General features: G+C 42.6%; 1 protein-coding gene and 1 pseudogene across 7 annotated transcripts in view; one reads left to right on the top strand and one right to left on the bottom strand.

Moving 5' to 3' along the window:
- Positions 1-27521, top strand: part of EP300 (E1A binding protein p300) — a 90879-nt gene that overhangs the window by 25189 nt on the left and 38169 nt on the right. For 4 of the 6 annotated variants that reach the window (XM_045363558.3, XM_045363557.3, XM_005567166.5 and 1 more), the window contains exons 3-9: positions 8721-8897; positions 10304-10565; positions 13042-13155; positions 14500-14745; positions 21968-22061; positions 24324-24461; positions 27117-27234. In XM_045363558.3, coding sequence (XP_045219493.1) covers positions 8721-8897; positions 10304-10565; positions 13042-13155; positions 14500-14745; positions 21968-22061; positions 24324-24461; positions 27117-27234 — 1149 coding nt within the window. Of the gene's footprint in view, positions 1-8720; positions 8898-10303; positions 10566-13041; positions 13761-14499; positions 14746-21967; positions 22062-24323; positions 24462-27116; positions 27235-27521 lie in introns of all 6 variants that reach the window. The other 2 variants (XM_074003668.1, XM_074003667.1) reach the window with 1 other exon arrangement.
- Positions 1658-2187, bottom strand: LOC102131351 (acyl-CoA-binding protein pseudogene; annotated as a pseudogene). Its single transcript, XR_012418699.1, has one exon. The product of XR_012418699.1 is annotated as an acyl-CoA-binding protein pseudogene (transcript).

Here is a 27521-nt window from a genome sequence, read left to right as displayed (position 1 = left end):
AAACTGAGATGACATGTAGGAATTCAGAAGCCTTAAATGTTTTTTTTTGCTACAAGAATATTGACAAGTTAGGATTCTGTTTTAGCATTCCTGCTTTGTAGATTCTCACTTTCTGCCCCTCACCCCCTGCCACTTATTTTTTTGTTTGTTTGTTTTTGAGACAGAGTCTTGTTGTGCTGCCCAGGCTGGAGTGCACTGGCTTAATCATGGCTTACTGCAGCCTCAACCTGCCAGGCTCAAACAATCTTCTCTCCTCAGCCTCCCGAGTAGCTGGAACTAAAGGCATGCACCACCACGCCTGGCTGATTTTTTTTTTTTTTTTTTTTTTTTTTAAATAAGAGATGGGGTGGGGTCTCACTACGTTGCTCAGGCTAATCTCAAACTCCTTCTGGGCTCAAGTGATCCTCTTGTCTCAGCCTCCCAAAGTACCAGGATTACAGGTGTGAGCCACTGCACCCAGCCTCTGACACTTTTAGATTGCCGTGTCAGTGTAGCTTACTTAGAATATTTGGAGTGAGAAAAGAAAGAATAAGGTAAATTATTAAGTACCTTTTCTGGAATCTAGGAACATAGCTATGAAGAGATAAAGTCCTTGCCACCAATTCTGCTATGGAGAGGAGGGATGCCAGACTTAAAATAAACCCTCCCTGGTGGACAAAATACTTAAGGGTTAAAGTAGTGAATGAATTTACTTCATGTAACCTACTTTCTACTGTGCACATAAGATACGAATTTTAGAGTATGCCAGGTAAGTGCTATGGAGAAAAATAAAGTAAGGAAAGGCTCATTGACAACTACTTGGGGGTGTGGCACTATTACGGTTGTAATCTAAATTTCTTTCAGAAAATGGGTTTATATAAAAGTGAACAAAACAAAAATTCCTGTCCTTGTGGAGCTTGTGTTTTGATATGAAGGAGGAATTCAAATTTTAAACTTCTGTTAAATGATATTTTATTTCCTTATTTTATGTTTATTAGAGTCTTGCTGTTGCCAGTGCTGGAGTGCAGTGGTGTGATCTTGTATCACTGCAACCTCTGCCTCCTGGGTTCAGGCAGTTCTCCTGCCTCGGCTTCCAAGTAGCTGGGACCACAGGCATGTGCCACCATGCCTGGCTAATTTTTGTATTTTTAGTAGAGAAAGGGTTTCACCACGTTGCCCAGGCTCATTGTGAACTCCTGACCTCAAGTGATCTGCCCATCTCGGCCTCCCAAAGTGCTGCTGGGACTATAGGCATGAGCCACCGCTCCCGGACCTATTTCCTTATTTTAAAGTGAGCCTGCCTATATTGATATTTTGTAAAGTACTTATATCAGTGTTTGACAAATGAGGGAGATTTAAATGTTTAATAAATTTTTTTTTTTTTTTTTTTTTTTTTGAGACGGAGTCTCGCTCTGCCGCCCAGGCTGGAGTGCAGTGGCCGGATCTCAGCTCACTGCAAGCTCCGCCTCCCGGGTTCACGCCATTCTCCTGCCTCAGCCTCCCGAGTAGCTGGGACTACAGGCGCCCGCCACCTCGCCCGGCTAGTTTTTTGTATTTTTTAGTAGAGACGGGGTTTCACCGTGTCAGCCAGGGTGGTCTCGACCTCCTGACCTCGTGATCCGCCCATCTCTGCCTCCCAAAGTGCTGGGATTACAGGCTTGAGCCACCGCGCCCGGCCTTTTTTTTTTTTTTAAGTAACAAATACACTTTTAATTGATCTCAGATAAAAACTACTCAGGGAAGGTCAGTGATCGTTTTAGCCTCTAATCTGTTAGAGCTGTATGGTGGGCAGCCTTGAGTAGCTGGGCTAACTGGTTATTTTCCGGAATTCCCACCATCCGCGGTATTAGAAAAAACAAGGCATTGTCTCAGTTTAGGAGAAACACATGGCCTAGTAACCAAATCCAGTCACTCATATCCCGTATTTTTTTCTTTAGCTCTTCTACTTTGTTGATGTAAGCTTTCATGGCATCTTCCTTGGTAGTCCCTTTCAGCTCATTCCAGGCATCCCACTTGGCCTTGCCCGTGAAGTCCAACATCCTGGGCCGTTCTGTATTTACGTCACCCACGGTTGCTTGTTTGTAGCGGCCATAGATGAACAGCATCTCATCATCAGCTGGCTTGGTCTTAAGGTGCTTAACCTCCTCTGCAGCTTTCTCAAACTCAGCCTGAGACATCCTGGCCGCCTTGCAAGAACTCCAGGGAGACCGCGGAGGAGGCGAGGACCAGGAAACGATCGCTCCTGTTTAATAAATTTTAAAAAAAAATTTAAGTTATGTAGGTTTAGGATAAGATAACCACTTAAGGCTGGGTACAGCAGTTCACACCTAGAATCATTCCAGACCAGCCCCAGCTGGTGAGACCTCCATCTCTCCCAAAAAAAAAATTATCCTGGTGTCATGGCACACCCACACCAGCAGTTGCCCTTCCACTGTACCAAGTCCTAAAATTATCTTGTAGAGTGAATTATACTCATTACGTTTCTTCTAAAACTCCTAAGACTCATGATATTTAAGAATTAGGACTTAAGGTATGAGGAAGTTTTCAGTGAGATTGGATGACTGTAAGCCTGTTGGCAAATGACATCAGCTTTTGCACACAGTTCTTTTCATGGAGGAATCTGTGGTTCAGGATGTGCAGGCAGGTGGTGATGTTACTACTACAGCTGTCTTCCAAAAGTCTGACCCATGGTGATTTATGGGAAGAAACTTGGATCATATTGCCTTTTACCCCAATCTTTAGATTCAGCATAAACTAATCAAAGCCAAAATGTTTTTAAGTTACTTTTGTTTTCGAGACAGGATCTCTTTCTGTCACCCAGGCTGGAGTGCAGTGGCACCATCACAGCTCACTTGCAGCCTTGGTCTCCCAGGCTTAAGCGATCCTCCTACCTCAGCCACCTAAGTAGCTGGTATTACAGGGACTGCCATGCCCTGCCAGTTATTTTTATTTTTGTTGAGACAGGGTCTCACTATGTTGTCCTGGCTGTTCTCAGCCTCCTGGCATCAAGCAATCCACCTACCTTGGTCTTCCAAAGTGCTCAGATTACAGACAGGAGCCACTGAGCCTGGCCACATTTTTTTTCAAGAAGAAAAAATAGGCATGGCTCAGTGGCTCACATCTGTATTCCTACCACTTTGGGAGGCTGAAGTGGGAGGATCTCTTGAAGCCAGAAGTTAGATGTGCCCAGGCAACATAATGAGACCCCATCTCTACTTTTCTTTTTTCCAAAAAAGAACAGTTGTCTGCAGGACCCATTTCTTGTAGCTGCCTAGAACAGTGTGTGGCTTCTTCACCCTCTGTCTTTTTAGTTGAGGTAGCTATTTGTATGGTGGTAGGTCATTGGCCATCTGGAGCATATTAGCTATGGAGAAAGAAACAAGATCAAAAAACTATAGTGTAGCAGAAATTAAGTACAAAATATTCCTTATTACATTTAGTGTGGGGAGTAAAGAAGTGGGGCTCAGGAGATAGAAGGGGCAATGATCTGGAGGTTGGTTGTTATTTTATTTTCTAACTCTTCAACAGATCTCTGTGGGAGATGGAAAAACAAAAACTAGAGAATCTTTTTTGGTCACAGTGACCAAAAGTGTCAGGAAGAAATTACTGCCAGCTGATCTCAGCAATCAGTGTAGTCTGTGTATTTGAACCCATAGTCTGCCCATAGAGGAGCTTGGAGTTTCCAGGTAATGCATCATGATTAAGGGAACAAGCAGTGTCAGGAACTGGTTGAAATTCAGTTGGTCTAGGCAGGCAAGGCATGCAATCATGAAGGACCAAATTGGGGAAATATTTGGATAAAGACATTACATTTATTAACGAGACAACAAGGCAGCTTAGAAATTCCAGCATTTTGTTGATTCAGATAATAGGACTCTTGAGGGCATAATTTATTGTCTGTCTTGCGGGTTCTGTGATAGAATGACTTTGATGTTATGTCTATCATGAATTTTCATGCTAATAAGAAACAGGTGAAACAACTCCCCCATGTATAGGTATGCATATTATTGGAGCCACATTAGATAAATACTAGTACTTTAAAAAAGAAAAACATAGGCAGCAGCAGCACTTGCAGCCAGATTTGTAACTACCAAAAGTAGCCTGGACTTGATTTAAACCTGTTTCTGCATTCTGTTGCCTCTGCAGTCTTTTTGGCAAGAAGGTCCCCTCCCCTCCCCTCCCCTCCCCTCCCCTCCACCTCTGCTCTTCGACAGAGTTTCACTCTTGTCACCCAGGCTGGAGTGCAATGGCGCAATCTTGGCTCACTGCATCCTCTGCCTCCGAGGTTTAAGTGATTCTTCTGCCTCAGTCTCCCGAGTAGCTGGGATTACAGGTGTGTGCCACCACGCCCAGATAATTTTTGTATTAGTAGAAACAGGGTTTCACCATGTTGGCCAGGCTGGTCTCAAACTCCTGACCTCAGGTGATCCACCCACCTCTGCCTCTCAAAGTGCTGGTATTACAGGCGTGAGCCCCTGCGCTTGGCCAAGAAATTATTTTCTCTGAATGCTTCTCATTTCAGGCCACCTCATTCTTTTATGCTTCCATCAAACTGCCACTTGTAAAGTACTTGTAAATCATTCTTGTAAATTACTTACCTTAGTCTCTGAATTTCATCTGGAAAATGAAAATGTTTAACTTTTTTTTTTTTTTTTTTCATTTTTTTGGTAATAGCATAAAGAAGATTAAAAATTTTTTGTCGGCCGGGCGTGGTGGCTCACGCCTGTAATCCCAGCACTTTGGGAGGCCGAGACGGGCGGATCACGAGGTCAGGAGATCGAGACCATCCTGGCTAACATGGTGAAACCCCGTCTCTACTAAAAATAAAAAAATTAGCCGGGCGTGGTGGCGGGCGCCTGTAGTCCCAACTACTTGGGAGGCTGAGGCAGGAGAATGGCGTGAACCCGGGAGGTGGAGCTTGCAGTGAGCCAAAATCGTGCCACTGCACTCCAGCCTGGGCGACTGAGCGAGACTCCGTCTCAAAAAAAAAAAAAAAAATTTTTTTTGTCTTTTTTAAAATAGAGGCAAACTGCCAAACCAATAAAGATGTCATATTTATATACATTTGCAGAGTATAGATACTGCATATGATTTAAAGAATAAATTTTAGGCCAGGCATGGTGGGAGATAACTGGAATCCCAGCACTTAGGCAGAAGGATTGCTTGAGGCTAGGCGTTCAGTCAACTCCTGGACAACATCTCTACAAAAATAAAAGTGAAAATTAGCTGGGCATGGTGGTGCAGCTTTGTAGTCCCACCTACATGGGAGGCTGAGATGGGAGAATTGCTTGAGCCCAGAGGTTGAGAATTACAGTGAGCTATGATAATGTGACTGCACTCCAGCCTAGGCAACAGAGGCTGAGGTGGGAGGATCTCTTGAAGCCAGAAGTTAGATGTGCCCAGGCAACATAATGAGACCCCATCTCTACTTTTCTTTTTTCCAAAAAAGAACAGTTGTCTGCAGGACCCATTTCTTGTAGCTACCTAGAACTGTGTATGGCTTCTTCACCCTCTGTCTTTTTAGTTGAGGTAGCTATTTGTATGGTGGTACCATACAAATAGAGTGAGACCCTGTCTTTTTATAGAAAATTTAAAAGAAAAAGATTTTATCAAGAGCTCTGTACCTGTCTAAAACAGGTGCTTCACAGAGGTAGTAACATTTGAAATTATAAGGATGAGTAGAATCTGCAGGTGTTTCTTAGTTAGGTTGTACTATCTAACCAACAGAAAATGCCTCTCTGTGAACTTGGTGTTTATTTCCAGGTTAGCATTAAGGAGTCAAATAGGAAAGGAAGTGTGCTACTGTTCAGTTGTAGGGAAAAGGAAAAGCTTGAGGCAAATGCTGGAGGCTCAAGGAGCATGATACTTTCAGATTTTAAAAAATCAGTATGGGAAATATATAAGATACCATAGGTAGGTAGTCAGACTTCATAAAGACTTTGGTATACGTACTGTGGGATTGATTTTTTTCTTTTATAGAGGCAGGTGAAAGAGGACAGGCAAACCTGTTGTCCACAGTCTGTACAAGCACTGGGATAGGTTTGAGTTGAGACAGTCACAGTAGGTAGGAATACATGGGAAGGATTTTAGTGTGCATGTGTGCTTTTACAGGTAGAATTGAAGGACCCTTTGACTGGTCTTGGCAGACAGAGAAGTCTGGTATGAATCCTTTGCTTGAGCAGTAGCTATAGCATCTTGAGTTATTCTCAGTGCTTGCTGAATGTTTTTTTGTTTTGTTTTGTTCTGTTTTTTTGAGTTGGAGTCTTGCTCTGCCGCTCAGGCTGGAGTGCCATGGCATGATCTCCGCTCACTGCAAGCTCCGCCTCCCAGGTTCACGCCATTCTCCTGCCTCAGCTTCCCAAGTAGCTGGGACTACAGACGCCCACCACCGCGGCTGGCTAAGTTTTTTTGTATTTTTAGTAGAGACGGGGTTTCACCATGGTCTCGATCTCCTGACCTCGTGATCCGCCCGCCTCGGCCTCCCAAAGTACTGGGATTACAGGCGTGAGCCCCTGTGCCAGGCTACTCAATGTTTCTAGTAGTGATGTTGACTTATAGTTGGGATCCTCTGTGTAATTTGACAGAAGAGGCGGGTGGCTTCAAACCTTATGTTTGGGATATAAAGTTGACCCCGTTTTGAATTATTTAAAATAATTAATTTGAAAGATTAATGAAAATGCATTTTTATAATTTTAATTATCAGTAAAACGTTTGACCTTTGAATAATCAATGCTGTTTTTCAATTATTATTATAGTATATTGGCTCCAGGTGAACTTAAATATAGAAAAGAAACTACTTTTTAAAGTACATAGGGAGCTGACACAGTGGCTGACGCCTGTAATCCTAGCACTTTGGAAGGCCGAGGTGGGCAGATCACTTGAGGTCAGGAGTTCGAGGCCAGCCTGGCCAACATGGTGAAACCCCGTACTGACTGAAAGTAAAAAAATTAGCTGAGCATGGTGGCGCACACCTGTAGTCCCAGCTACTCAGGCTGAGGCAGGAGAACCACTTGAACCCAGGAGGCAGAGGTTGGAGTGAGCCAAGATTTGCCCCACTGCACTCCAGCCTGGGCGACAGAGCGAGACTTCATCTGAAAAACAGAAAAGTACATCAGGGTTGCAAAATCAAATGACCTGAAGGGCCAAGCAGGTGACTTAATAGAACAGCTAGGTTTAAAACAGTAAGGAATGGTGTGGAGTCTGGACTTTCACATGCTCTATGTAAAGGAGTCAGAATCAGAAGTTTAAAAAAACCACTGTTATCAGTGTCCCTATACAAAAAAGACATATTCCTAAACCCTCTGTTTTCTACTTTCTATATAAACAAAATACAGGAATTATTCAAATGAGGCCGAGCGTGGTGGCTCACACCTATAATCCCAGCACTTTGGAAAGCTGAGGTAGAAGGATTGCTAGACCCCAGGAGATTGAGACCAGCCTGGGCAACATGGCAAGACCCTGTCTCTATTTTTTAATAGTCAAAAAAAAAAAAAAAGAAAAGAAAATAAGAAAACATTCAAATGCTTGAGCATGACAAAGGGGTTAGATGGCTTATTAAGTTGAATTTGCCAAATAGCATCATGTATGACTTAATGGAAATGAATGGCAAACCTTGTTTAGCAGATAGAATTAAATGAAGATGATTAAAAGTATTTCTAAAACATCTTTATTTCAAATATTTACGAAAATAGCGCTGTAAATTTACCATACCCAAGGCCCCTAAATCTGAATTTTGATCTTAATCTTGAAAATGTATTGTCATTAGCATATTTTGTATGGTGGGTTTTTTTGTTTGTTTGTTTCTGTTTTGGAGACAGCGTCTCACTCTGTTGCCTAGGCTGAAGTGCGGTGGCCTGATCACTTTTGCAGCCTTGACCTCCCAGGCTTAGGTGATCCTCCTGCCTCAGCCTCCTGAGTAGCTGGGACCACAGGCACATGCCACCACATCCAGCTTTTCTTTTTTTTTTTTTTCTTTTCTTTTCTTTTTTTTTTTTTTTTTTTTTGAGATGGAGTTGCACTCTGTCACCCAGGCTGGAGTGCAGTGGCACAATCTCGGCTCGCTGCAAGCTCCACCTCCCGGGTTCACTCCATTCTCCTGCCTCAGCCTCCCAAGTAGCTGGGACTACAGGTGCCCGCCACCACGCCCGGCTAATTTTGTGTATTTTTAGTAGAGACGGGGTTTCACCATGTTAGCCAGGATGGTCTTGATCTGACCTCATGATCCACTTGCCTCAGCCTCCCAAAGTGTTGGGATTACAGGCGTTAGCCGCCGTGCCGGACTGGTTTTTTTGTGTGTTTGTTTGTCTTTGTTTTTTTGTATTTTGGTACAGATGGGGTTTCACCATGTTCCCCAGGCTGTTAGCAAACTCCTCGCCTCAAGAAACCCTCCTGCCTTGGCCTCCCAAAATGGTGGGATTACAGGTGTGAGTCGCCAGGCCCGCCACTAGGTCCATTGCGATCATAGTTCCCTACAACCTCTACCTCCCAGGCTTAACTGATCTCCCACTTTAGCCTTCCAATTAGCTGGGACTATGGGCATGCGCCACCAGGCCCAGCTGATTTTTGTATTTTTTTAGTAGTTCTGGGGTTTTGCCACGTTGCCCAGGCTGTAGTGTGTTTTCTAATAGAAGCTGAGAATTTCCTTTGAAACTGTTTGTGAACTAGGAAGTAAAACCAGAAAAGGAGTAATAGTGTCTTAAATTTTATTCCTCATTTTGTTTTCTTTTGTTTCTTACTCTTAGATGGGAATGATGAACAACCCCAATCCTTACGGTTCACCATACACTCAGAATCCTGGACAGCAGATTGGAGCCAGTGGCCTTGGTCTCCAGATTCAGACAAAGACTGTACTATCAAATAACTTATCTCCATTTGCTATGGACAAAAAGACAGTTCCTGGTGGAGGAATGCCCAACATGGTGAGTACTAATCCATTACAGACTTGTTTTCAAACTGGCATTTTGACAAAACAATTGTGTTAAACTTTCACCCTTCTATTATATAAACCGGGGTTTGTACCCACTAGGATCCTAAATTGATATGTAATCATCATCCCTGTGAGGAGGCTTGTGCTTCCTTTCCATTTCTTGTGGTTTTTTGTTCCTTGTGGTTATTGATCAGTGAGCGTGTTGATCCAAACAGGAGTAAGTGGACTGCTACGTTGAAGTTTTAGGGGCCTGCCATTCAGCAGCTTGGTCTTGTATTTCCATAGGATGCGAAAGTGGAACCTTTCTCTTTTGGGGGAAGGACTCTCTGGCAAAGGATTCGAACTCTCAGTGACCATATTTATCGATATTATTTGATTCTACTACACAAAAGTAAATTCCCTCTTAAAAGTAATGTATTGTTTTAAACAGTGATTTTTGTTACATAAAGTTTTCAGAAACTTCTAGTGTTGTTTCTGAACAACACTCAAATTACTAATTGTAAATGTGTCTGCATTCAACTTTGGAAAAAATTGTCTGAAAAAATGATCTTTCAGATGTTTTAGTTTTGTCCTTTGTGTCATTATGTTTATGGACTGCCTATATTTCAGATACTCTGCCAAGTACTAGAGCTATACAGATGAATGAAACATGTCATCTCTATTCTGAGAAATGTTCCCTTTTTTTTTTTTTTTTTTTTTGAGACGGAGTTTCACTCTTGTTGCCCAGGCTGGAGTGCAGTGGTGTGATCTCGGCTCACTGCATCCTCCACCTCTTGGGTTCAAGCAATTCTCCTGCCTCAGCCTTCTGAGTAGCTGGGGTTACAGGCATGTGTTGTCATGCCCGGCTAACTTTGTATTTTTAGTAGAGACAGGGTTTCTCCATGTTGGTCAGGCTGATCTTGAACTCCCGACCTCAGGTGGTCCACCCTCCTCAGCCTCCCAAAGTGCTAGGGTTACAGGCGTGAGACACCATGCCCGGCCTGAAATATTCACTTTTTAATTTAAAAAACTAAATTTCTCCCAGAGTTTAGAGAAACTAGTTTTTCACCAATCTGAAAGACCCCTTTGCCGAGTCTCCTGAGGAGTTCATTGCTCTTTAAAACCTAATTTGGGTGTGCTTTTAACTACAGACACCTACTCACCCTTCCCTCTCCCACTGGAGTTTACCATGGCCTTTTCTCTGCTTTTACTCTCTGTGTATTATACATACTTACATCACTTCGTAATGTCATTTTTTTCTTACTAAATCGAGCTTCTTAAAGGTAGGAGCCTTGGTTTATGAATTCGCTATGTCGAAAAATGGAGTCTGGCTTATAGTAGACTAACCATAAAGGTTTTAATTGAAAATATGCACATCTCTATGACTCCTACCATTAAATATATTGTTATATCTCTCAGGGTCAACAACCAGCCCCGCAGGTCCAGCAGCCAGGCCTGGTGACTCCAGTTGCCCAAGGGATGGGTTCTGGAGCACATACAGCTGATCCAGAGAAGCGCAAGCTCATCCAGCAGCAACTTGTTCTCCTTTTGCATGCTCACAAGTGCCAGCGCCGGGAGCAGGCCAATGGGGAAGTGAGGCAGTGCAACCTTCCCCACTGTCGCACAATGAAGAATGTCCTAAACCACATGACACACTGCCAGTCAGGCAAGTCTTGCCAAGGTAAGTGGATTCACAGGGTTACTGTACTTAGCAATTAATTTTTACAGTCAGGGAGAAGGAGGAAAATGTGATCAAGTCTATTCTGTGGTGATGGATATGTTTAGTACCTTAATGGTAGTGATGGTGTCTATGTATGTACAAAGTCACCAAAATGTATACATTAGAACAGGTGTGTTGGCTCACACTTCTAATTCCAGTACTTTGGTAGGCCAAGTGGGGAGGATTGCTTGAGGCCAAAAGTTTGAGATCAGCCTGGACAACATAGAAAGACCTCTCCAGGCATGATGCCCCTGTAGTCCTAGCTAAGGGACTAAGAAGACTGAGAAAGGAGGATTGCTTGAGCCCAGGAAGTCAAGGCTGCAGGGTGCTATGATTGCACCACCGTACTCCAGCCTGAGTGACAATGTGAGACCATGTCTTTAAAGAAAAGGCTGGGCACGGTGGCTCATGACTGTCATCCCAGCACTTTGGGAGACTGAGGTGGGCAGATCACTTGAGGTCAGGAGTTCAAGACCAGCCTGGGCAATATGGTGAAACTTTGTCTCTACAAAAAATACTAAAGAACATCAGCCAGGTGTCTGGGTGTGTGTCTGTAGTCCCAGCTACTTCGGAGACTGAGGTGGGAGGATGGCTTGAGCGCAAGAGGCAGGGGTTGCTGTGATTCGACATCATACCACTGCACTCCAGCCTGGACGATAAAGCCAAACCCTATTTCAAAAAAACAAAGTGTGCATAAATATGTGCAATTTTTAAATTTTATTTATTTATTTATTTATTTATTTTGAGACAGAGTCTTGCCCTGTTGCCCAGGCTGGAGTATGGTGGTGCCATCTCGGCTCACTGCAGACTCCACCTCCCGGGTTCACATCATTCTCCTGCCTCAGCCTCCCGGGTAGCTGGGACTACAGTCACCTGCCACCACGCCCGGCTAATTTTTTGTATTTTTAGTAGAGACACGGTTTCACCGTGTTGGCTAGGATGGTCTCGATCTCCTGACCTCGTGGTCTGCTCGCCTTGGCCTCCCAAAGTGCTGGGATTACAGGCATGAGCCACTGCACCTGGCCAGTATGTGCAACTTAAAAAATATTTATACCTCAAAGCATTTTAAAAATTCCATTGACTAAATGCATCATCCCGGTTAACTCACTCAGTAGAAGTCGTCTTGGCTGCGTCCATTCTGTGGCAATTATGGATAAAGCTGCCATAAACAAAATCAATTTTGAGACTCCTTTACTGGTAGTGACATTATTTTAGGAAATGATAAAAACACAGTATCTTTTTTTTTTTTTTTTTTTTTTTTTTGAGACGGAGTCTCACTCTGTCGCCCAGGCTGGAGTGCAGTGGCCGGATCTCAGCTCACTGCAAGCTCCGCCTCCCAGGTTCACGCCATTCTCCTGCCTCAGCCTCCCGAGTAGCTGGGACTACAGGCGCCCGCCACCTCGCCCGGCTAGTTTTTTGTACTTTTTAGTAGAGACGGGGTTTCACTGTGTTAGCCAGGATGGTCTCGATCTCCCGACCTCGTGATCCGCCCGTCTCGGCCTCCCAAAGTGCTGGGATTACAGGCTTGAGCCACCGCGCCCGGCCCAGTATCTTTTTTTTTTTTTTTTTTTTTTTTTTTTGAGAGATGGAGTCTCGCCCTGTCGCCTAGGCTGTAGTACAGTGGCACAATCTCGGCTCACTGCAAGCTCCGCCTCCTGGGTTCACACCATTCTCCTACCTCAGCCTCCTGAGTAGCTGGGACTACAGGCACCCGCGATGACACCTGGCTAATTTTTTTTGTATTTTTGGTAGAGACAGGGTTTCTCTGTGTTAGCTAGGATGGTATCGATCTCCTGACCTCGCGATCCGCCTTTCTCGGCCTCCCAAAGTGCTGGGATTACAGGCGTGAGCCACTGCGCCCAGCCAAAACACGGTATCATTTTTGTGAGCATGTATTTAAGGATATGGGAAGAGAAGAAATTTCAAAGGTTTTCCCATGTGGTGATCCTCATAGACTTTGATTTTTATTTGCCCCAGCATAGCATACTTTAAATGTTATTGAGGGTTTGCTGTCATGTAAGCAAGTGTTCAGTTTAATACAATTTGCTAGAATCATTTTTACCCCATCTAATACAATTTGTGTGGAGTCATTAAAAAGTGTTCATGTGTGTCGTACCATTGATTTAGAGTACATTTGCTTAGAATAAAGTAGGTTGTATAGTATGATGAAAAATGAGGACTCTAGAGCGAGACTGCTTGAGGTTGAATCTCACTTTGAGTACTCTCTGATTTTGTGCAAATTGCTTACCCATTCTTTTTGCCTTTCTTGACTGTAAATTCTGAGTATTAATAGGAGCTACCTTACAGGACTGTTGAGAAGATGAAATAAGTGAATGCATTTATATTACTTATTAAGTGGTCAACAAGTTAGCTATTATTAATGTAAAAACATAACCTGCTCTTAAGAACAACAAAAAAAAATTTTTCTTCTCTTTAGTGGCACACTGTGCATCTTCTCGACAAATCATTTCACACTGGAAGAATTGTACAAGACATGACTGTCCTGTGTGTCTGCCCCTCAAAAATGCTGGTGATAAGAGAAATCAACAGCGTAAGTGATGAAATCTTTTGAAAGTTTATATGAAAAGTTTTTAAAGTCTCACCAGTGCCATTTATAGTACTACTTGATTACGTGAGGGACCTGTGGTATTGTACTATGTTGAATAAATGTTTTTTTCCCTTTTAATTTTTCTGCTTCCCTCATATTAGTGCATAGAATTGAACTGCTTAGGGAATTTGAGGCTACGGTGAGCTATGGTCATGCTGCTGCACTTCAGCCTGAGTGATGGAGTGAGAACCTGCTTCTATTTAAAAAAAAAAACAAAAAAAAACAGTGCAGTGGCTCACGCCTGTCATCCCAACAATTTTGGAGGCCAAGGCAAGAGGATTCCTTGAGGCCAGGCAACTTAGCGAGACCTTGTATCTTCCAAAAACTTTAAAAAGTAACTGTGTGTGGTGTGTGCCTGGCTGAGATGAGAGGATTGCTTGAATCCAGGAGTTGGAGGCTGCAGTGAGCTATGATTGTACCACATCAGTCCAGCCTGGGTGACACAGTGATACCCTGTCTAAAAAGAAAAGAAAGAACTAAACACTGCTTAACATCTAAAATAAGATCCAGTAACTCTCAATATTCATTCTTTTTACAAGCAGCAATAGGTAAATTTATGTTCTGCTTTGAACGTATGAAAATTTAAAGACTGTTGCTTTCTCATTGGGCAAGTTACTCTTTTATACTTGTGATCTAAACGTTCCAGTACTTGGAAATTATTTTAAAAAGAAAAAAATTGAGATTATTTTTATAATATTGGGATAGAGGAGAACTTTTTTTTTTAAGAGAAAAGATGACTAACATTTTAAAAGCATAACTACCACATCTGTGTAGCAACAAAAATTTAATCTTTTAGGGTTAAAGGACAAATTTGGGAAGTATTGTACAGCATTTGAAAATGGAATTAAATTTTATAACAAGAATTGGGAATAGAAAATAGACAATTCACCAGAGGCGGGAGGAGAGAAGGGAACTCCCAATATAATTCACTATTAAGAAGAGAAATAAGGTACCATTTCTCTCCTGTCGTGTTGGCAGAAATGATGCTGCTGGGTGTTGGCAGTTGAATGGCTCTAAAGCATTTGATAGGAACTTTAATAAAGCCCTTTGGGAAGGCTGTTGGGCATCAGAATCAAAAGTCTTTTATGCCAGTGGTCCCCCTTTACGAATCAGTTCTGCATCTAGAAATTTCTTCAAGGAAATAATGGAAGACGATCCACATACTCAGATGTTTCATAGTCACGTAACAATAATTTTGTGTGTGTGTGTGTTTTTTTTATTAGACATGTTAGTCTTTTTTTCTCACCAGCGTTAATGTTGTAATACTATATCTTTTGTCTTCTCTAGCAATTTTGACTGGAGCACCTGTTGGACTTGGAAATCCTAGCTCTCTAGGGGTGGGTCAACAGTCTACCCCCAACCTAAGCACTGTTAGTCAGATTGATCCCAGCTCTATAGAAAGAGCCTATGCAGCTCTCGGACTACCCTATCAAGTAAATCAGATGCCGACACAACCCCAGGTGCAAGCAAAGAACCAGCAGAATCAGCAGCCTGGGCAGTCTCCCCAAGGCATGCGACCCATGAGCAACATGAGTAAGTTTGTGTCATCCTAGTAAAAGTATTGGTTGTGTCAGTAAATGACAGCTATAAATGCAGGGTCGTTAGCTCCTTTTTGTTTTTTCTGCTACAAGATTAATTTTTGAAATAATTTTTTAAAGATTACAGTGTAAAAGGGCCCTTACAGTTCATCTGCAAGAGGTAACTGCCACTGGTTTGTATCTTCCTTGATCCTTTTTTGCATTATGTGAGTTTAGATTTGCAGAAATGAGATCCCATATGTTATTCCACAACAAACTCTGATTAATATCGTTTAGACGGTCTGGGCACAGTGGCTCATGCCTGTAATCCCAGCACATTGGGAGGCTAAGGTAGGTGGATCACAAGGTCAGGAGTTTGAGACCAGCCTGACCAACACTGTGAAACCCTGTCTCTACTAAAAATACAAAAATTAACAGGGTGTGGTGGTGCGTGCCTGTAATCCTAGCTATATGGGAGGCTGAGACAGGAGAATGGCTTGAACTTGGGAGGCAGAGGTTTTAGTGAGCTGAGATTGAGCCGTTGCACTCCAGCCTGGGTGATAGAGCAAGACTCCGTCTCAAAAAAAAAAAACAAAACTGTGTAGACATCTTTCATAGTCAGTACTCCACGTATCATTTTAAATGGTTGTATAGTATGTCATGCTTTTTTTTTTTTTTTTTTTTTTTTTTTTTGAGGTGGACTGGAATGCAGTGGCACGATCTCCGCTCACTGTAACCTCTGCCTCTGGGTTCAAGTGGTTCTTCTGCCTCAGCCTCCTGAGTAGCTGGGAGTACAGGCGCACGCCACCACACCCAGCTAATTTTTGTATTTTTAGTAGAGATAGCGTTTTCACCATGTTGGCCAGGATGGTCTCAATCTCTTGACCTCGTGATCTGCCCGCCTGGGCCTCCGAAAGTGCTGGGATTACAGGCGTGAGCCACTGCGCCCGGCTCAACAATCTCTTACAGATGGACATTAAGATCTCCAATTATTCTGCTGTTTTAAACTATACAACAGAAATTGTTGTGTTTTGACCTGAGGCATTTTGGGTTGAAACATATAGAAGTGAGTGTAGTTGGTAATGATTTCCTCATGTCTGGCAGGAGGAATAGTGTGCCTTTTCAAATACTTTTTTTGTGACTTGTTTGCCTCACTTCCTGTTGTATGACTGAGAGGGAAGAGGGAGTAGTATTCCAGTATCCTAATTTGGGGATATATATGTTTCTCTGATTGCATACGATAAAATTGGGAGAATTGTTCTAGTATCTTAATTTTGGAATATGTATGTTTCTCTAATTGCATATGATAAAATCAAACAGCTTTTTTCTGTGTCTATTCCTCTACTGTCAAGCAATTCAAATATCTAAGCTATTTTGTTTGAGTAGTTAGACATCCAGCATTGTAGAGACGGGGTCGTCTTGTCCAGGCTGGTCTTAAAATTCTGGGCTCAAGCAATCCTCCTGCCTTGGCCTCCCAAAGTGCTGGGATTACAGGCATGAGCCACCGCGCCTGGCCTAAGATTATTTCCCTCCCCCGGAGACAGAGTCTCGCTGTGCCACCCAGGCTGGAGTGCAGTGGCACGGACCTTGGCTCACTGCAGCTTCCACCTCCTGGGTTCAAGCAATTCTTCCTGCCTCAGCCTTCCAAATAGCTGGGATTACAGGTGCCCTCTACCACACGCGGCTAATTTTTTTATTTTTTCGTTTTTAGATAGAGACAAGGTTTTCCATGTTGGCCAGGCTGGTCTTGAACTCCTGACCTCAGGTGATCTGCCCGCCTTGGCTTCTCAAAGTGCTGTGATTACAGGCATGAACCACCATGCCTGGCCCTCTAAGATTGTTTTTTATTACAGATTGAGTATCCGTTTTCTGAAATGCTTGAAAACAGAGTACTTCAGATTTTTTTCGGAGTTTGGAATGTTTATATTTGCTGGTTGAGTTGAGAATCCCAAATCCAAAAATCAGAATGCTCCATTGAGCATTTTCCTTGAATATCATGTTGGCATTCAGAAAGTTTTGGATTTTTGTATTTGGGATGCCAAACCCATACTGCTATTTTTTACTTTCTTCCTATTTTCCACTGCTGTGTTCTGTTGCTCCCATTTTTAGTTTTTGAATTAATCTTCAGGGTGTTTTCTTTTTCCGCTTTTTCTTTGCTATATATTTTCTTTACTGTAATAATAGTATTTTCAAACCAGTGATCTGCTTTTAAGCACATATTGAGCCAGTGTGCAGTGAAGTTTTAATGCTACCTGTGTTCATAAACTGTTTAACAACTGTTTTGTCGGAAACTGCAAGTTATGAGAGCGAAATGCAAACATTTTTAGACCCATCAATTTTTATTTTGACTTTTAATAATTCAAGATCCAAAATGATAGATAGATAGTGACGTGGAGTTTCTTGTATTCAAGTTTGTAAGTCAGATTTTGCAGTCACTGGCATGACTGCTTTAGACAGTTGTGCTAATAATGTTCATTGTACCACACTGATTCTACTTTAATACTCCTCAGATTCTTCATTCCTGCCCTATTGTTATTGTTTATTACTTGGTCCATTGATTTTATTCTTTTTTTTTTTTTTTTTTTTTTTTTTTCTGATTTCAGTCTTGAAAGCAGTATTTTCTTTTCTTTTTTTTTTTTTTTTTGAGACGGAGTCTTGCTCTGTCGCCCAGGCTGCAGTGGCCGGATCTCAGCTCCGCCTCCCGGGTTCACGCCATTCTCCTACCTCAGCCTCCCGAGCAGCTGGGACTACAGGCGCTCGCCACCTCGCCCGGCTAGTTTTTTGTATTTTTTAGTAGAGACGGGGTTTCACCGTGTTAGCCAGGATGGTCTCGATCTCCTGACCTCGTGATCTGCCCATCTCGGCCTCCCAAAGTGCTGGGATTACAGGCTTGAGCCACCGCGCCCGGCCGAAAGCAGTATTTTCAAAGAGGATGTTTTTCTTTTTATCTAATCAGGGACTTAGATAAGTTCTCTTAGATAAATTTTGGATAAGTAGAAACGTACATTTGTGTGTTTGAGATTGGTCTCCCTGTGCGTGTGTGTGTTTGAGACTGGGTCGGATAACTAGAAACGTGTGTGTGTTTGAGATTGGTGTGTGTGTGTGTGTGTGTGTGTGTGTGTGTGTGTGTGTGTGTGTGTGTGTGTTTGAGACTGGGTCGGATAACTAGAAACGTGTGTGTGTGTGTTTGAGATTTGTGTGTGTGTGTGTGTGTGTGTGTGTGTTTTGCTTTGTCATCCAGGCTGGAATGCAGTAACGCGATCTTGGCCTGCAACCTCTGCCTCCTGGGCTTAAGCGATCCTCCTACCTCAGCCTCCCAAGTAGCTGGGACCACACACATGCACCACCACGCCTGGCTAATTTTTGTATGTTTTGTGTAGACAGGGTTTTGCCATGTGGTCCAGTCTGGTCTTGAACTCTGGAGCTCAAGTGATCCACCAGCCTCAACTTCCCAGAGTAGTTTGTGTTTTTCATTACTTCCATGACAATCAGTGCTAACTTGTTAAATAATTATTGAGTGAGGAGTTTTTAAGCAGGACTAGGAAAAGGGATGAGGAGCAATCTTGCCTTTTCAGGCTTCCGTTTACCTCTTCTTTATTGAAAATACATGTATAGGGGTAATGGAAAGTTGGACTTGGAGACTAGCATATTTTCCCCTCTTGTTTTATATCTTCTATCTTGAAATTAGCATTGTTTCTTTCTTTTTTTTCTTTGTTTCTTTTTCTTTCTTTTTCTTTCTGAGATAGCATCTCACTCTGTCACCCAGGCTGGAGTGCAGTGGCGCGATCTCAGCTCACTGCAACCTCTGCCTCCGGGGTTCAAGCGATTCTCCTGCCTCAGCCTCCAAGAGTGGCTGAGACCACCTTTTTGTATTTTCTTTTAGTAGAGAGAGAGTTTCACCAGGAGGTCTTGAACTGCTGACCTCATGATCCGCCCGCCTCAGCCTCCCAAAGTGCTGGGATTACAGGCATGAGCCACCATGCCCAGCATTACTTTTTTTTATCTCCCATTCCGTGTTATGCAGAATGCATCTTACCTTTTTGCTTAAGTTTTAGGATGTTGACCTTAGGTTGATGTCTTCCCGTGGCCTGGAATTTCATTGTTGTAATTGGGTAGTTCCATTTTATTTTTCAAACTTCTATGTATAGTTCCTATTATAGTTCTTTTCCTCTCATTATATTATCTCGCCTATGTACTTTTATATATATACAGAATTATTTGAATGATAATTTTGGGGGATTTTTCCCCCCATTTCTTGGTGTCTTATTTAGAATTAGATTTAAGATCACTCAAGTTTCCTTTGTTTTTATTTCTTCAGTTAATAGTACCTTTGTAGTAATAACTGTCTTAGTGAACAAAAATCTCTAGAATAGACCTGGAGACCTTGGAAAGAATGTGTAGCTGTATTTTCATGTACCATCAGAAGGCACTAAGATAAGCAGATTCATGTACAGTGTAATCAGTTTTTTATTTCATTGAACTAAAAAAAAAATTGTTAAATTAATAATTTATATACAAATGTAATTTTACGCAAGATTTTTACAGTAACACATACATAATTAATGACATCACAACTCTATTTGAAAAAGACCACTTCTAACAGCTAAATTTCAGAGAGCGAGCCTGATAATATTAGAAGGAAAATTCTGCCCAGGTGCAGTGACTCGTGCCTGTAATTCCATCACTGGGAGGCCAAGGTGGGAGGATTGCTTGAACCCAGGAGTTTCAGGATGCTGTTATCATCGTGTGCCTGTACTTTAGCATGGGTGACAGAGTGAGATCTTGTTTCGAAAACAAAACAGTGAAGGAAAGTTTAGCCTAAGCTTTTAGGGAGCATGATGAAGGAAGGCAACAGCATTTCTCTCTTTAAAAATTGTTTGTAAATTGAGCCAGTTATTTTCATTTTAGTGGGAAGTTTTGTTTTTAACTAAAAATAACTTGAGGGGTGTATTAATAGAACTGTGTATCAAAAGTCTTTTAACCACATGAAAATTTGGTTTGATGTGAGTGTTGCTGTTGGTTGTTTTTAGTGTTTTTGTTTGTTTTGTTTTGTTTTTGTTTTACATTGAACAACATGGGTTTGAATGCTTTTAGTTTTTCTTTCTTGTTTGTTCATTTGTTGTTTTATCTCTCCAGTCACTTAAGTTGTTATTAGTGTTTAAAGCAGTAGAATATACAGCCAGGTATGATGGCTTATGCGTGTAATCCCAACAACTGGGAGGCCAACACAGGAGCATAGGAGTTTGAGACCAGCCTGGGCAACGCAGTGAGAACCCTCATCTCTTTTTTTTTTTTTGAGATGGAATCTCGCTTTATAGCCAGGCTGGAGTGCAGTGGCGTGATCTCTGCTCACTGCAACCTCCGCCTCCGGGGTTCAAGCGATTCTCCTACCTCAGCCTCCCAAGTAGCTGGGACTACAGGAGCGTGCTGCCATTCCCAGCTAATTTTTGTGTTTTTATTAGAGACAGGGTTTCACCATGTTGGCCAGGATGGTCTTGATCTCTTGACCTTATGATCCGCCCGGCTTGGCCTCCCAAAGTGCTGGGATTACAGGCGTGAGCCACTGCGCTCGGCATCTACTTTGGGAGGCCAAGGTGGGTAGATCACAAACTCAAGAGATCGAGACTCTCCTGGCTAACGTGTTCAAACCCCGTCTCTACTAAAAATACAAAAAATTAGCCAGTCGTGGTGGCAGGCGCCTGTAGTTCCAGCTACTGAGGAGGCTGAGGCATGAGAATGGTGTGAACCTGGGAGGCGGAGCAGGCAGCAAGCGGAGATTGTGCCACTGCACTCCAGCCTGGGTGACAGAGCAAGACTCCATCTCAAAAAATAAAAAAGAAAGGATATTCATTAAAGGTGTTAATTGAAGAAGTAATTGTATGCACATTAGAGCTATTTAAGCCATTTTGAAGGAGTGTTGGAATGTTCGATAAAATGTGTTTTTCTTTCACCCGTACACTGCTTTGTGTCCCTCTCTCTAAGGATCTGTACTTAGGCTCCTATCTGCTTACATAAATTTTTGTCGCTTATGGAAGCATTTGCATGTGTAGTTAAATTCTCTAAACAATTTTGGGTTGAGAATTCTTTGCTCCTTCTAGACATATATAACTGTAAGACATCAAAAGTGGAAATTCTAAGAATATATTCAAGAATGTTTTTATGTTAGCACTTGCCAAATAGCTCTTCCAAGAGATTATCAGTTTATATACATCTGTGCATTTTGGTTGAAAATATGTATTTCCACACATCATTCTGAACACTTGGATTTAGAAAATCAACTTCTAAAAGTTTTGAGAATTTCATACATGAAAATATGTTTTAAGTTTAACCATAATTGCTATTGTGCACAATTTGCTTTTTTTTTTTTTTTTTTTTTTGAGACGGAGTCTCGCTCTGTCACCCAGGCTGGAGTGCAGTGGCCGGATCTCAGCTCACTGCAAGCTCCGCCTCTCGGGTTCACGCCATTCTCCTGCCTCAGCCTCCGGAGTAGCTGGGACTACAGGCGCCCGCCACCTCGCCCGGCTAGTTTTTTGTATTTTTTTTAGTAGAGATGGGGTTTCACCGTGTTAGCCAGGATGGTCTTGATCTGTGACCTCGTGATCCGCCTGTCTCGGCCTCCCAGAGTGCTGGGATTACAGGCTTGAGCCACCGTGCCCGGCCTTTTTTTTTTTTTTTTTTTTTTTTTTTGAGACAGATTCTCACTCTGTTGCCCAGGCTGGAGTGCAGTGGCACGTTCTCAGCTTACTGCAACCTCCGTCTCCTGGGTTCAAGCAATTCTCCTGCCTCAGCCTCCCAAGTAGCTGGAATCACAGGTGCCTGCCACCACGCCCAGCTATTTTTTTGTATTTTTAGCAGAGAGGGGGTTTCACCATGTTGGCCAGGCCAGGCTGTTCTCGAACTCCTAACCTCGTGATCTGCCCACCTTGGCTTCCCAAAGTGCTGGGATTACAGGTGTGAGCCTCTGTGCCCGGCCACATTTGCATTTATTTATTTATTCATTTATTTTTGTTTAAATTTCTATGATTTACTGTTGGGTGGTTCATGTTTTTCTTACCTGCTTATAAGGGTACTTCAAATCAGCCTTTACATATGTGTTGCCAGTTATATTGTCAATTATTTACTGTATGTGCTGCTGATATTTTTTTCCTGATTTGTCATTTGTGTCTTAACTTTATGGTATTTATTGTATGGTGGCTGTTGTATTTATTTCTGTCTTTTGTTATTTCATTTTGACTTAGGTGCTAGTCCTATGGGAGTAAATGGAGGTGTAGGAGTTCAAACGCCGAGTCTTCTTTCTGACTCAATGTTGCATTCAGCCATAAATTCTCAAAAGTAAGTCTTACCATGGTTTATACCCTGAGTCATATTATAAATACTGGTTAACAATTAATTGTTTGAATTTTTAACATAGTTTCCTCGGTTTGACGATGTCTTTGAATACAGACAGATGTTTGAGTCCATTCTTTTCTTTTTTCGCTCTGTAGCCCAGGCTAGAGTGCAGTGGTGCGATCTTGGGTCACCGAAACCTCTGCCTCCTGGTTCCCGGTTAAAGTAATTATCCTGCCTCAGCCTCCTGAGTAGCTGGGATTACAGGAACACGCCACCATGCCCAGCTAATTTTTGTATTTTTAGTAGAGATGGGGTTTTACCATGTTGGCCAGGCTGATCTTGAACTCTTGACCTCATGATCCCCCGTCCGCCTCAGCCTCCCAAAGTGCTGGGATTGCAGACTTGAGCCACCCTGCCCGGCCTATTCTTTCTTCTTTCTACAGCCTTAATCGAAATTGTATTTAATTATCTAGTGTAGCCTACACCTTCCCTAATAGAGTAGGATGTTGCAAGGTTACAGCTCCGTAACAGTCGGCCTTATCCTGATGTTAAGAATTAGTGCACCATCCTCAGCAATATGTCAAGACGTCTTCTCTACAAGAAAACAGAAAGAAGTTAGCTAGGTGTGGTGGTATGCATCTGTACTCCCAGCTACTGAGGAGGCTGAGGTGGGAGGAGCACTTGAGGCTGGGAGGTCAAGGCTCCAGTGAGCCGTGATTACACCACTGCACCCCAGACTGGGTGACAGCGAGACTGTGTCTCAAAAAATAATAATTATTATTTTAAAAAAAGAATTAGTCCATCATCCAAATAATTCCCTGAGGTGAGCTGTGTTAAAATGACAGCTTAGTCCGATAACACAAGCCTTAGAAAACTACGTGTAGGCTGGGCATGGCAGCTCTCCTATAATCCCAGCACTTTGGGAGGCTGAGGCAGACAGATTGCTTGATCTTAGGAGCTCAAGACCAGCCTGGGCAACATGGCAAAACCCTGTCTCTGCTAAAAATACGAAAATTAGCTGGGCATGGTGGCGCCCACCTGTAATCCCAGCTACGCAGGAGGCTGAGGCAGGAGAATCGCTTGAACCCCAGAGGCGGAGGTCGCATTTAGCTGAGATTACGCCACTGCGCTCCAGCCTGGGCAACAGAGTGACACTCCGTCTCAAGAAAAAATAATGGCTGGGTGCAGTGGCTCACGCCTGTAATCTCAGCACTTTGGGAGGCCCAGGTAGGCGGATCACTTGAGGTCAGGAGTTTGAGACCAGCCTAACCAACATGATGAAACCCCATCTCTACTAAAATACGAAATCAGCCAGACGTGGTGGCGGGTGCCTTGTAATCCCAGCAACTTGGGAGGCTGAGGTAAGAGAATCGCTTGAACCCAGGAGGGCAGAGATTGCAGTGATCTGTGATTGTGCCACTACAGTCCAGCCTGGGCGACAGAGCAAGACTCCATCTCAAAAACAAACAAAATACAAAAGATTAGCTGGGCGTGGTGATGCACGCCTGTAATCCCAGCTACTCAAGAGGCTGAGGCATGAGAATTGCCTGAACGCGGGAGGTAGAGGTTGCAGTGAGCCAAGATTGCACCATTGCACTCCAGCCTGGGTGACAGAGCAAGACTTTGTCTCAAAAAAAAAAAAAAAAAAAAGAAAAAAAGAAAACATAACCAACAAAACCCAGAAAATTAAGGCTTATGATTTGTGTTAGGACGTCATTCTGCCCTCCAAAGAAATACAGCTTTCCCTCACACAGGTGTGAGCATGCACACTTTATTTTTTTTATTTTTTTTTTTTTTTGAGACGGAGTCTCGCTCTGCCCGCCCAGGCTGGAGTGCAGTGGCCGGATCTCAGCTCACTGCAAGCTCCGCCTCCCGGGTTCACGCCATTCTCCGGCCTCAGCCTCCCGAGTAGCTGGGACTACAGGCGCTGCCACCTCGCCCGGCTATTTTTTGTATTTCTTAGTAGAGACGGGGTTTCACCGTGTTAGCCAGGATGGTCTCGATCTCCTGACCTCGTGATCCGCCCATCTCGGCCTCCCAAAGTGCTGGGATTACAGGCTTGAGCCACCGCGCCCGGCCTGGTGTGAGCATGCACACTTTAAAATCAGTCTAGTCACACACTTCTCCCTTCCTAACTCCTAAATGCAAATAGAAGTGACATAGCATATTGATCCCATTACAATAATAAGTGTCAGCTTGAATTAAATGAGGTCTTCTTTCTCCTACCTTTCTTAACTAAAACTATTTGGTGACCCCTTTTTGAAGCCCAATGATGAGTGAAAATGCGAGTGTGCCCTCCCTGGGTCCTATGCCAACAGCAGCTCAACCATCCAGTACTGGAATTCGGAAACAGTGGCATGAAGATATTACTCAGGATCTTCGAAATCATCTTGTTCACAAACTGTAAGTAAGATCGTGGACATTTCTCATTCGTAAAGAGATGTTATGTTAACATGCTTTCAATCTCCTGGGCATTTAATCACTAAAGGAATATTAGCAAATTTTCTGTAGCATGGACATTGATGTCGATACTTCTACTCTTGTGGATTTCTTACTGCTGCTGCTTTTTTCCTTTTCAACCTTTCTCACCATCTATAGTAGTCTTTCAGCTTTAATAGTATGTAAACTATTCTGTCTAGTGCCAGTAAATAATTAAACATTGTTTTTAGCTATTGCCTTTGCAAAACTTAAATATCTGAGAAAAACTAGGCCTCAGCTCATTAAAATATTGCAGTGATAACATCCTTTTCTGTTACTCCTGGTGGAGCGGGTTTTTTTGTTTGTTTGTTTGTTTGTTTGTTTGAGACAGAATCTCACTGTGTTGCCCAGGCTGGAGTGTAGTGGCACAATCTTGGCTCACTGCAGACTTCGCCTCCCAAGTGCCAGCAATTCTCCTGCCTCAGCCGCCCAGGGAGCTGGGACTACAGGCATGCGCCACCACACCTGGCTAATTTTTGTATTTTTAGTAGAGACGGGATTTCACCATGTTGGTCAGGCTGACTTCAAATTCCTGACATCAAGTGATACGCCTGCCTCGGCTTCCCAAAGTGCTAGGATTACAGGAATGAGCCACCGCGCCTGTCCTGGTAGAACTTTTATTATGTTGATAAGTTGAATCTGGTAGGTTGGTCTCTCTGGGCTTCTTGTCCTCCAAATGTGCACATGGCAGTTTATTTTTTGAGTAGTTGATATATTTCAGGTACTCTCCCCTTACAAACTCCATCTTAATCTAAAGAGTTTTTGTCAGATGAAGGAGGGGGAGGCATATAGAGCAAGGTAATGAAATGTGCTCAGCATCATAAAAAGGTAGAGCTTGGACCTCGCCCATTACAGAGTTTACCCTTCAAACACCATGCAGTATTTTTTCTTGGAGAAGTCTTTTCATTTCACTTCCAGTTAATAGCAGGGTCTCCTTTATTGTATCCATATTTTTTAATTGAGGAACTATTTATCATTTTGTCTTAATTTGTTTTTAAGTTACACTAGACTACCAATTATATATGTTTCATTTAGGAATTCTTTTTTTCTCCCAGGAACCCATGCTTGCCAATCATTTAGGAATTTTTTTTTTTTGAGACAGAGTCTTGCTCTGTCGCCCAGGCTGGAGTGCAGTGTCATGATCTTGGCTTACTGCAACCTCCGTCTTCTGGGTTCAAGCGATTCTCCTGTCTCATCCTCCCAAGTAGCTGGGGTTACAGGTGTATGCCACCACACCTGGCTAATTTTTATATTTTTAGTAGAGATGGGGTTTTACTGTGTTGGCCAGGCTGGTCTCGAACTCCTGACCTCAGGTGATCCACCTACCTCGGCCTCCCAGAGTGCTGGGATTATAGGCGTGAGCCACTGCGTTCAGCCAGGAGTTCTTCATTGGTAGCACTAAGTAATGGAATTTGACAAGGAAAGAACTTCACAAGTTTAATGAAATTATTCCTTTAATAAAGAATAACCAATCTCTTATTTTGTGACAAACTATTCAGTAACTTTTATTTAGTGGACAGAGATGATTATTTGGGATTGATATTTGACTTTACATTAAAAGTTTATTATATATGCTCAACTTTTCTACCAACTCGGTATTCTTCTGGACTTCCATTTATATCTTCTTTATCTGGTTCCTTCAAGTCCTATGCATCTGAGTACGAGATATCCAAATAAAATTAATGCCTAAAGACCACATTTATTAGTCATAAGAAATACTAGTGCAAAACATTCTGTTAGGGAATTGCATGAAAGTGAAAAACAATCTAACAGAATCATTATGAATTTCTGCTCTCTCCACTTCGGGTTTTTGGTTGGTTGTTTTTTATAAGCCTTTGTCAGAACACTTCAAGTTTTTGATGTCTTCACATTTTAGAGTGGTTAATAAATTTTATTTCAGTAAGCTAAGTAATAAATTTAGAAGAGTAGATGGAGCTCTGAAGGCTTCTGCTACCTGATACTATGACAAGGCCTGTTTTCCTCACTGTCTCTAGTATGTAGCCCACTGTAATATTTTGCTTTACATCTACAGTAACAGGGACCAAAGAGTATTTTTTATAGAGTCATTTCTTATATTGTGCTCGGAAATACAGACAAAAATTCTTTTATCACAGAAAGACAATTTCATTTCAGTAAGTATTATATTTTAATGTATCTCACCTTGCCACTTTTTCTTTATGTGTTCCTCTATGTGTTCAGTGTATAAAAATTGAAAAAAGTCTAATTAAAATCTGACATGCTGGCCGGGCACAGTGGCTCACGCATATAATCCCAGCACTTTGGGAGGCCGAGGTGGGCGGATTATCTGAGGTTGGGAGTTTGAGACCAGACTGACCAACATGGAGAAACCCCGTCTCTATTAAAAGTATAAAATTAGTGGGGCATGGGAGCACATGCCTGTAATCCCAGCTACTTGGGAGGCTGAGGCAGGAGAATCACTTGAACCTGGGAGACGGAGGTTGTGGTGAGCCAAGATCGTGCCATTGCACTCCAGCCTGGGCAACAAGAGTGAGACTCCGTCTGAAGAAAAAAAAAAAAAAGCTGACATGCTATTACACTGGTAGGATTTTCTTTTTCCAGCGTCCAAGCCATATTTCCTACACCGGATCCTGCTGCTTTAAAAGACAGACGGATGGAAAACCTAGTTGCATATGCTCGGAAAGTCGAAGGAGACATGTATGAATCTGCAAACAATCGAGTGAGTGTCTAGTTTTTTTTCTATCAATAGCCAAGATCGAGCCTGTTGTGGTTATTTTATTCCTTTTTGGCATGTACAAGTAGTACATGTGCTTCAGACGGGGACACGCTGTAGCTAACCTGTCTTATTATCACCAAGCACAGTTAGGATAACAATGCAATTTCTTAAGTGTATGTCATCAAGAATTTTATGTTTTTCCTCCTAATGCAATGCACTCATGTGGCACTTTATCTGGTTGTCCTATCAACCTAAAAAGTGGCTGAGTGCGTGCAGTGGCTCGATGCCTG

The sequence above is a fragment of the Macaca fascicularis genome, chromosome 10 (genome assembly GCF_037993035.2).
Source record: "Macaca fascicularis isolate 582-1 chromosome 10, T2T-MFA8v1.1".
Taxonomy (NCBI): Eukaryota; Metazoa; Chordata; class Mammalia; order Primates; family Cercopithecidae; genus Macaca; species Macaca fascicularis.
The sequence above is the reverse complement of the archived record's forward strand: the minus strand, read 5'-3'. Positions and strand labels throughout refer to the sequence as shown.